At 34.9% G+C, this 10,967-nt stretch overlaps 2 protein-coding genes across 2 annotated transcripts; one reads left to right on the top strand and one right to left on the bottom strand.

The window, feature by feature from the left end:
• The first annotated feature begins 4,802 nt into the window (after positions 1–4,802).
• Positions 4,803–7,462, top strand: LOC111367754. Its single transcript, XM_022988796.1, has 7 exons — positions 4,803–4,974; positions 5,100–5,246; positions 5,668–5,784; positions 6,153–6,519; positions 6,692–6,799; positions 6,950–7,054; positions 7,216–7,462. Exons 1-7 carry the CDS (start codon positions 4,903–4,905, stop codon positions 7,428–7,430), a joined length of 1,131 nt encoding a protein of 376 aa, XP_022844564.1. The 5' UTR covers positions 4,803–4,902; the 3' UTR covers positions 7,431–7,462.
• A 50-nt stretch (positions 7,463–7,512) lies between these two features.
• LOC111367755 lies at positions 7,513–10,581 on the bottom strand. Its single transcript, XM_022988797.1, has 4 exons — positions 10,070–10,581; positions 9,857–9,910; positions 9,135–9,260; positions 7,513–7,953 (listed from the first exon to the last, which is right to left on the bottom strand). Exons 1-4 carry the CDS (start codon positions 10,460–10,462, stop codon positions 7,768–7,770), a joined length of 759 nt encoding a protein of 252 aa, XP_022844565.1. The 5' UTR covers positions 10,463–10,581; the 3' UTR covers positions 7,513–7,767.
• Positions 10,582–10,967: the final 386 nt, after the last annotated feature.

The raw sequence follows: 10,967 nt of genomic DNA, 5'->3' as shown, positions 1-10,967 counted from the left end.
ATTGTCCCATATAGTGTTAATTTGATGTGAATGGGTATTAATAAATTGGGGAAAATGCTTGTTATGATCTATTTACATAATTTTTTTACAAATTATTGAAGTGTCAAAAAGAAAGTGAATAATTTTTTTTTTCTTTTTATCTGGTTGATAAGATTTCACTCATTTAAGTTTAGTCACCCCATCTGTCAGTAAACAAATCTGTAAATTATGATGTATATGTATCACAATTGTTAAAATAGTTATTGTATTTTCACTTTTTTGTCCTCATTTATTACAAGGAATCTGATATTGTAAATTTGCATGCGTCCTCACTTGTATTTTGAGAATAATCTTCAAGTTTGATGTCTATTCGCGGAATAATAAAAAAAGATTGACTAAATCATGCCCTTGGTTATGCAGTGAAAAATAATGCAAACCAAATTATTGCAATCTTTGTGGCCGATGTCCTCAATCCAAGTTGATTCTATTTTTGTCTTTTTCAAAGCAAGACGATCAAACAATCCCCAAAAATGGTCTGTGTATAGTTAGTAAAAGATTGAAAGAGAAAAGGGAAGGAGAAAGATGGGTTTTCTGGTTAAATTGGTACTATTTTTTGCTTTGTTCTTCATCCTATCAGAAGCTGGTTAAATTGGTACTATGTTTTGCTTCGTTCTTCATCCTGTCTGAAGCAAAGACAGCCGTTTTAATTAAAAGTGAGATATACGGTGAAAATATGACAGCACGCTGTTATTCAGGAGATGATGGTTCTGGTATCCATCTACTTTCATTTGGCAAAACATTCACGTTTCGATTCAGCCCAAACATTTTCTGGACTAAGTTTTATTGTACTTTTGGATCCAATCATGGCAGTGGAAACTACGCCGTTTATGATAGCCAAATACGGGACAGATGTGGTACATATTGTTTCTGAGTAGTTAGGTCGGCGGGCCTTGTTTAATACAGCCTCATAATAAAGACGTACGCCGGTGATGCCAACTGTGGAAGGATATCCTCCTCAGCCCAAACTGTTACCTTTAACCCGCCAAGGGTTGCTGAAGTTATAGGGGTAAAGAAAGGACTCAAATTTCATATTTATTTATCGAAAAGTCTCTACCTTTGGGAGTCTTGATAATGTAACCTTGTTAACTTGTTCAAGGAAATGAAATTGAGTACTAGTAACTCTCTCAATCGTTTAGTGTACTAAACATGCCCTTAGAGTTTATTCGTATGGGGGATATAGTGTTGATGCAATATTCGTAACTCCTAGAGCAATAAGAAGCATCTAAAATATACACACACCGAAAAATTGTAACATCTCAAAGCTATATACATCCGGATCAAAATTATTTGGATGAAAAATCTCTTATTTATGACCTCAAATTGAGAGAATGTCTGTGTCAAATTTCTTGCCATAAAACTAGGGATTAATTTGTCTTATCTAAAATAGGTCACCATTACATAGGTACGAATTTTCTTCTGTGTATAACGCCTCCAAATTTTTATGAGGCTGAAATACCGATCATCTGCTTTGGTTTTTTCAGCACAAATGTCTCGATATGGCATGGGTAGAAGCATTTATTTTGCTTCGGCTGCAGCATATCATAGAGCGATGAGGTAATTGAAAATCCAAAATTTTAGAACTAATGGCAGCAAAACATCAAACCCCTGCGTCCCACATGAATGTGAAATTCAAACTTGAAGGACCAAAGTTACATGCTGAAATAAGTATTGGCCAGAAGGACTCCATGTAAGCCCAGAGGGCTCCAAAATTACATACCTACAAGGACTCCACATGTGTCCAAAAGGATCTCGCTGCATGCTAGCATGTCCACAATCATTTGTACCAACACCGTGAAGACTCACCCTAAGCATAAAATGCCTCGGTCACCGAAGTATCATCTAGCAAAGACACACTCGATCCTAATACTTGGAATAAAGGCGTTGACCATGCCATTTTTTAGCGTATTCTAATCATCCATGCTGGTCCATTTATGTACATACGAAATTGCATGACAATTGTCACTAAAGCACAAATTTCAACGAAAATATTGAAATTTTGACTTAATCATACTTACAATATAATAATGAGTATTTCTGGAAATGGAAAAAGAGATGTAACTCCAGTTCCTTTAAAATAGCTAGTCAATCCTATTTTCGATAGGACAATTGACAATTTAACCCTATTTTGACAATTATTTTCATATTTGTAATAGTGCGAAAAGAAGGCTCGACTCCAAGTTATTCAAGAATAGTGGCGTTGAGTTTTTCGACCCTTCGACTTAAGATTAGTCAGTTCTATTTTTCAATATAATTCAGCAGTAGAATGCACAAATATAACTAAAATGTTCCTAAAAATTGTATCTAAAAAGAGGCATTAACACAACAAGAGAATGATTGAAAAATCAAATGGCCAAAAGGCTAACTTAAAGAAATATTCCACTCAAAAAATCCACCTTAGATCAAGGGAAAATTAGGGTCAACACTTCCAAAAGGAAAAATATCACTATTCTCCAATAGAAGTGTCATTTTGAATGGAAAATCCATCGGAAACTTGTTCTTTCTACCTTCGAACAAAAAGCTCATCCAAAACACTCAAAAATCTTAGAAGCCCACCCCCCACAAAAAAAATAAAAAATAAATAAAATAAAATCAACAAGAAAGCTGGCTTTTAAAAATCGTTTGTGTTTTTTAATTCAACAACATTACTTTCAAGAGTAAATATAAATTAGCCCATTATAATAAGCGTTATAGGAGATAGAGATGCTTTTATATTTGATGCAATCTTCATTGATATCATAGCTTTCTATTTCATTTTTATATATTTGCATCCTTCACAGGGACATAGTTGGGTCTTTGATAAGAAATGGTTAAATTTTTTCTTCAAGAGAGAAAATTAATACATAAGTTATTTGACTGTCAAAAAAAATACCAATTATCAAAATTGAGTAATTAAGAATTAAAGTAGGTTAATAATGGTTGATCTGAGATGCTAGTGTATTTTGTGTTTGAATTAATTTCAAGAATTTGCGTTATTATTTTTAATTGCTTATTTTCATAGATATTAAGATATAATTGTGTGTGCTGAATTAGAGCCATGTTTTTAATTAAAATGAAAATAGATTGATAATCAATCAATGGGGTTAGACACTAGTCATTATTGTATCACTTATTAACCATTACACGATAAAATTGAAAATAATAATTGAGAGAAAAAATGTACAATACGATTAAGTTTCATCTAATACTCTAAGAGCATTTCTAAGAAATTCTCTATTTTTAAATAATATATTTTATTATTTGGAAAATATCTATAGATTTAGAGAGTTAAAATTTTGAAGTACTCCAATAAGATCTTTATATTTGACACTTAATTTTATTACTCCCAAAAAACATTTATTATTTTTCTCCGTCTTTTATTTTAACTAGTTTTTCTTTAATTATTTTCGTACATTGAAAATTAAAACAACTTTGAATATATTTAATTATAGAGAGTGGAAAATAATAAAAATGTTAATTTAAAGAGTTATTTAGAACATGATTTTAAGGATTAAATCTTTAAAATAGAGAGCGTCTTATATTTAAAAAGTATATTGGAGATACTCCTAACAATTCATAAAGCCTGCTCGCTCCTTTTTTAATTTTTTCCGTGTTTACAGATATCATTATTTCAAGGATTTTTCTCTTCTTCTTATTTTTTCTTCTTTTGGCGTCTTCCTCACAAGAATTCATTTCCAAATTCTGAATGCAACTGAAAGTTTTCTAACACTGCATTTGTTTAAAACTGATGACTTCTGATATTCATAATTTTACACTATCACTGTAGACTCTTAAAACGTTGTCATAATTTGTCCAATCAAAAACATCGTACTGCTTTTACACGTGTCAAAGCCACGTGAAGTCGTCTAACTCGTCTATCAACCCTCCACCTCGGCTGCACAGATCCCAGCATGAAAATTTTCATACAAGTGGCCTCATCGATCATGTAACATGGTTCTATGGATTCCCAAGATTTCTACTTTGTCAATCCAAATGGTGGTCCTAGGAAGTTCGCAGAAACCCATATTGACTTCTCTATTTCTGAGAGAGGCTCTATCTCGGGAGTTCATAGAAGAATCCAAAAAGTCTTGCAAGCGAAACTGTTGTTTCAGATATAAGAATCGCACTTCTCGAGATTATATCATGTGGCCATGTTTGGTTGATTACAGTCGTTACTACCGTAGTCGCCCTACGTGACATATATATGGCAGTTAGTAATTTGATGAATTGTCACATGTATACCACGTAGATTAACTACAGTAGTGAGCAATTACAAATAACATTATTCTCCGTAAACAGTACTAGACAACTCTTTTTGTTGCATTGTGTCCTTGTTTGGAAAGGTGGTTGCGGAAAATTTTAACTCTTTTAAAGTAACGCGTGATATTAAACAAAATCGCACAATTTAAATGAATATATTTAACTTCTTTTTATCACATTGTTTCCTCATCGGGAAAGGATTCAGTACTTCTCGCAGAAGTTTACTCCTTTAAAGTAATGTAGTATAATCCCTTCACGTGTTTCTATAGCTTCCTAGATGTCAACATTTCTTGAATTATTCCCTATGAAAATTCCATGTATTTTTTAAGTGCCTTCCATTTATAGAATGTTTTGTAGAGAGAGAGAGAACCTTAGTTTGGGATTCCGGGGTAAGTTGTAGTTTCTTCCCACCTTCATTCTTTCAAACTTCCGTAACAATCACCTTTCCTTTTCAAGAAACTCCTTTTTAACCCACCATCTCCCGTAGCTAAGTTCGCTGAACCATGTTAAATTTGAGTTTTTTCTCTGTTCAACTCGTTGTGCTTTGTTGTTTTTCTAGACTCGATACGGTGATTTTTTCGAACACATCCCACTACTTATACTGTATTGTCCTTCTGTTTTCAGGTGATGATGAAGATGGGGACCAATCACGTGGAGATACAACAACAAGAGCTGAAAATAGAAGGTGTTTCGTTTATAGTAAGTTCAATGCTGTACATTTTCCTTGATTATTACCATAGGCAGGTTGAATAATAAATTGCTTAATTTCCACTTAAAAATGTTTTTTGCTATAAGATTGTGAATCAGAGAATGTTTGTGTACAGAAACCACAGGGACTTGGTTGCAAGGAAAAATGTTTTTGCTCTCACAAGCAACTGGAGATCCCAAAGAGCCCTAATAATGCCATGGAGTTCTTGTGTCGATCATGGAGCCATTCTGCCTCTGATTTCCTAAATATATTTTCATCCAGGGTGAGACTGTACTGTTTATACATGACAAACTAATTTTTTTTTCTCTGTTTGTAAAAAGGAAAATCGAGCAAAGTGATCAACGACCACTTTACCTCTAGTCGATGTGTATTGTGTTAAAAGTTAAAACTCACCGTCGTGTTCTTACCCTTTTTATCTTAACCTGCTTTGAGTGTTACCTTGTAGAATGCGTTCACGATCTATCCTAGGAATCTCAAAAGTCATCAAATTTTATGAATACCATACATGTTACATGAGCATGTTCAACTTTCAGTGGAGTGGTCACCATATGCAACTAACTTAGTTATATATTTCATAATTATTTTCCATTTTCCCTCGTTTTTGACGTTAAATTGAATACTAAAGGCCTTAACAAGTCAAGACATCAATGAGTTCATTCAACCTCCTTCACCTAAATGTGCAGAAGATCTTAGAACCTGGTGATATAAACAGAATAGAAGAACATGAAGAGCACGAATATGACAACATGACTAACATCCCAGGAAAGTATAGAGCTACGATCAAGGAGGACAACATTCGGGTAATCATCAATTTTTTAAGCAAACTCTTAAGAAAAGAAATCATATCAATTATTCAACAAGTTTGGTAAATAGAACCGGACGTGGACAATTCTTCTTTTTCTTAGAACGTGTTTGGTAGTCAAAACATACTTTTTATTCACGTATTTCGTAAAATCCACAATTTACTACGCACTCATTATTCACATATTCCATAAAACTCACTACTTGTAAGTACTTAAAAACACAACCACATAAGCACTTTAATATTGTCGTTCAATACAATCCATCCTACCAAAAAAATTAAAAGATCTTCAAGATCCTAACACCTTTCTTGTTTATTAATCCATACATTGGATTGTGATGTTCCATGGAATTCAATCACGTAAAGACTTGGCTGAAGGGGAAATCCTTGAAAAGCTTCTTAAGATCGCGAAAAGAGAAAAAGAAAGAGGAAACCCGACTCCGAACATCGCAATTACATGCTGCACTTTCACTCACACAGCTTGCTGTAGCCATTGCTGAAATAAGCAGAGGAAAACAGGATTTCACTCAAGTCGACAAAGGCACGTCTGGGGCAAATGGTCGGGGTATGGGTGAAGTAGTAGCTTCAGCTGCAGCTTTGGTATCCACAGCATTTGCTGAAGCAGCAGAATCATTGGGTGCACAAAAAGCCCAAGTTCAAGCAGCGGTTAATTCCGGCATGGCCATCCAAACTCCAATCGATATGATCGCAGCGACAGCAACAGCAGCAACATGTACACTTTTACATATTTCCATCTTTACTTCCCTTCTAACAGGAAAAAAAATAAAAAATAAAAAGGGCTAGAAATATCATCTATTGTATTATACCGTCTAGTATAGCGTAGCAAAATGGTTTTTTGTTCGAAACAGAAAGACCTTTTTCTCATCATTTTCATGCTACAACAGGTCTAAGAGGAGCTGCTATTCTAAGATCAAGAACCATGTCGAACTCCCTTGCTAGCACCCAAGAGATGATCAGAATGGATGCTCAAATATGCATAATCATGCCATCAGGTTGGAAATTTGACCATACTCCATACCTTTTCTGTATACCACGATAAGATAACCAAGCAGGAGAATGATTCATGCAACTACATTAGTTCTTGGGTTGCATATATGCATGTGATGTTAATGGCTAAGCAAACACAACAACTCTGCACGCAGGACGTAAAGAATGCAGGAGGGTCAATGTCTATATGAAGCAGAAACATCTTACAGTGATTTTCAGAAAGAAATACTTCAGAGGAGCACTAGCATCTTCCAAGGAGTGTACGTCACATTCTTTCTTATCCATTGACGAGCTGATCAAATATATGTATCTACATCTTTTTGGGTTCTCTTTCTTGTCCCCTGATCTTTCAGAAAGATACTAAATATAACAAACATAGAGATCAAAGGAAGTTAATACTTACATCATTCCTCTTTCGCAGATAAGGTTGTCAGCATTTTGGAGACTGGGGAACATCAGGAATACTCTTTTCTCAGTCTAAAGACAAACAATGGTGTCATTAAGCTGCTATTTGAAGACAAGATGCAAGCAAGAATCTGGATGTCGACAATTTTTAATCTCTTTGAGATACACAGCCCCTACTGGCTAGAAAGGAACAAGGATTATCACTTGCACTCATCTAACACCATAGTTTGATAAATCCAAGATCCCAGGTTGGAAATCAGTTTGAGATCTACTGTGCAGGAGAATATTAATTACATAAAATTGCAATTGAGCATCCAAAAGAAAGAAAAAATATTTCACAATTGCTCATGATGAAAAATTTGTACAACAAAAGTGATGTTACTTTCATTTCTCAACCTAAAAATAATAAGACATCATACCTCACCTATGATACATAGGATACTTGACACCTGGTAATTTGTGATGTGAAAAAAAAAAATGTACTATATCATTATTATATCATGTTTAGTATTACATCATTGCCTATGAATACTGCCTGTAGAGGGCATCAATATCCATCTGGTGATCTTTATTTCTCTTCAAATTCAACATCAATGACATCCGCTTCATTGTTTTTCGAAGAGGGAGTGGTACCTCGGCTGCCTTTTGAAAAGAAGTCACCCTGTGGCTGCCATACAATGTTTCGACAACTTACACAACGAACCGTTTGGCTCTTGTATCCAACAAACTGCCTCCTACACGCCGGGCATTCTCCCTGCTCAGATAAATTAATACACCCGTAAAACATACGCGCTCATACTAATTACTACGGCACCATTTCTGTGATTAGGGATCTAAGCATGCATTAGATCACAAATGAAAAAAACAGGGAAGGGATGACAAAGCTAAATGCCAGAATAGAACCAATTTAAATTTATATGAACTTTTGCTGCGGTAATAGAGTAAAAATATTATCCAGAGGAGGCAACCAGGGGTGTCTACAGAAATAGGGCCTCTTGCCCTTATGGCATTTGCAAGCTATAGAAAACCTGAGCTTCACTCAGACATTAAATTATAAGATCCATCCAAGGCTAATATGTCTTCACAGTTCATTTAAATACAATTGTAGTTTCTATTGTTTAAAATCAATAGGTTTGGAATTTAATTGGTGTTTTGGTATCAAAACAAATGTAGAAGCACAGTGTCTAAGGTTGGAATATTTATGACGACTTCTTGCTTGACTAAGTTGCAGTAGACAAGTCATAAACTCAATAATAGACAACCAAGGGCAACAAACTATAACAAGAACAAGAAATAGCCAAAAAAGATATTTTGATTATAACATTAACAATCCAATGGTTGAGCATTTCCAAGGCTGTGAAGAGTGAATGCAGTTAAACAGGGCCTTTTACACCTAAAAACTGTGAAAAATGGCATATAGATTTCTTTATCTTTTTTGTTGACAAAATATTTTTCATAATTAAGAGCATGTTTGGGAAGTGTTTATAAACGGTTTATAATATAAATAGATAGAAATAAGTAGTGGAGAAGTTGGTAGTACTTGTGGGTCCCTCCAAATGTGAAGATAAAAAGTGATTTGAGCGTTTATAAACAAGAGCCAAACATAGGCTAAATGTCACGCATAAGAATCTTTAATAGAAAAATTTCTGCAAAAGCCAGGAAACTGAACTTCATTATGAAAAATTTACAGTAAGAATGGCAAAAACTTATACATTAACGAGCAACTAAAAGTTGGAAGGACATACTCAAATCAGAGTTGGTCAGTCAGAAATTTCCTACTTTTTAGCATGCGGATCTTCAGCAATTTATTATAATATATGCCATATCCTGGATAATTTATCCCCAATGCACTTCCACACAAAATTCATTCAATTTACTGAAAGAACAGTAAGGTTAAGAAAGTCAAAAGAAGATGCGAACATCAAACAATTTTACCTTAACAACAAGATTATTGGCCACAGCCCCAATTAGAAGAGGACCAGCAAATGGAAGCACACAAGTGGCGAATATCAGAATCCGGAATAGCCATCCTGACAGAGCAAACCAAACGAAGAAGATTGTCTGTACAAAGATATTCAGATTTAGAATGTAAATAACCAAGACCGAAAGATTAAATCCAGTTGTCATAACACTCTGAAAGGACTTGCACAGTGATCCTAGCTAATGCATTATAGTCCATACACTGAAAAAACCCAATTTCGATTTACTTCTATTCGACAGATAGAAGAATGCTTTGAATTGATGTTAAGGCAAAATCTACTTTTCTGATATGGAAACTTTAGAATATAATTATGGTTCAGTCTCTCTGAAAATAACTAATTAGAAAGTACTATCAGCGCTTCGTGCAAATCAGAAGTAACACCAATGTTTCGTAGTTAACAATATATTTTATCAGGCATAAAAAATGTGGTCGTCATACACTAAGAAAGTTGTCATTTCCAAACCCAATTCACTTGCTTTCACAACAGAGTATGGTGGCCTTTTCTAACCTATAACTGTCTTTATAATAGAAAGATCACACTATATTTAGCTTCCAAATTTACAAATTTATATCAGGATATATTTAATAACAAACCTATGAAACTAGACAGTAATCATAAACACATAAGTCATATGTCTAACAAAACAGGGCTAACGAAAATGTGAGTTATACTTACAGAAAAACTCCTGCCCAACGGCGTCTCAAGAAAATCACTGAACTGCCTCCTGTACTGCAGAGACAACAAGTAACAGAACTATATTACTAACCAAAATCCCAACTTCAAAATGAACATCAATTTCGTGCAAGTAATTGCACCAAAAATATACTCAATTACAGAAACATCATCTTTTTAAGATTGTTTAGAATACGGCTACTAGCATTAACAGACCGTCGGCCAATTTGTACTAAAATCAAGATAGAAAGTCCGCCACCGCTGCGTAATTCCGAACTCGCGGTCGAGTTCACGGGCACGGTCTGCCGCAGAATTTGTCACCTCCGAGAATCTATCCGAGACAGCATACCTCCTGTTAATACGCTCAGCTGTCTTCTTGCTCTCGTACACGAGCTGCTCAAACCCATCATTAGCCCCCCTCCAGACGTCTCTCCAGGCCTCTCCAGAGGTCACACGCTTGGCGAACCCATCAAAGTCGCTGCGCCTGAAGGCCCGAATACAATCCACATGGCGAATAGGAACGAAATTAGGTTTAAGGGTTTTGCGATAGTGATTGAAGCGTTGAGTTTTTGAGAGTATTAAAGGGTGCCTTGGCAGGCTCGACGCCATGGCCACAAACAGGGGGGACGTGTGTTACCCAAAGCCAAATGGAAGATGATGAATTATGTGGAACAGTGGAAGGCTAGAGAAGTTGTTCTAAAGATGATGAAATTCTAATTTAAGCTTTGGCAAAGTAACCCTAATTAATTTCTTTCGAGATAATAGAATATAAATATAGGCTAATGGTATTTAGGTATGACAATTCGAATTGTAAAAATTGAAAATCGCGATTAATCGAATCAAATGGAACCAACAAAACTATATCGATGGTGCAATGAAATGAATATGGTATTTGATTTTAATAACCCGATTCGAGATAGGACGAGTATAGTATTTATGTCGTTGCGCAGACCCGTCCCAAATCTATAACCTGTTAAAAACAAATTAATTGGGCAGTTGGACTTTTAATTATTCTTTCTATATTTCTGTTCACCCAAAATTCTGATCCATTATTGATTCATTAAGTCCAACTAACCTAACACAGTAACTCTACACCCTACTATACAAATATTAA

The sequence above is a fragment of the Olea europaea genome, chromosome 18 (genome assembly GCF_002742605.1).
Source record: "Olea europaea var. sylvestris chromosome 18, O_europaea_v1, whole genome shotgun sequence".
NCBI lineage: Eukaryota > Viridiplantae > Streptophyta > Magnoliopsida > Lamiales > Oleaceae > Olea > Olea europaea.
Note: the sequence above shows the minus strand (reverse complement) of the source record. Positions and strands in the feature narration are given on the sequence as shown.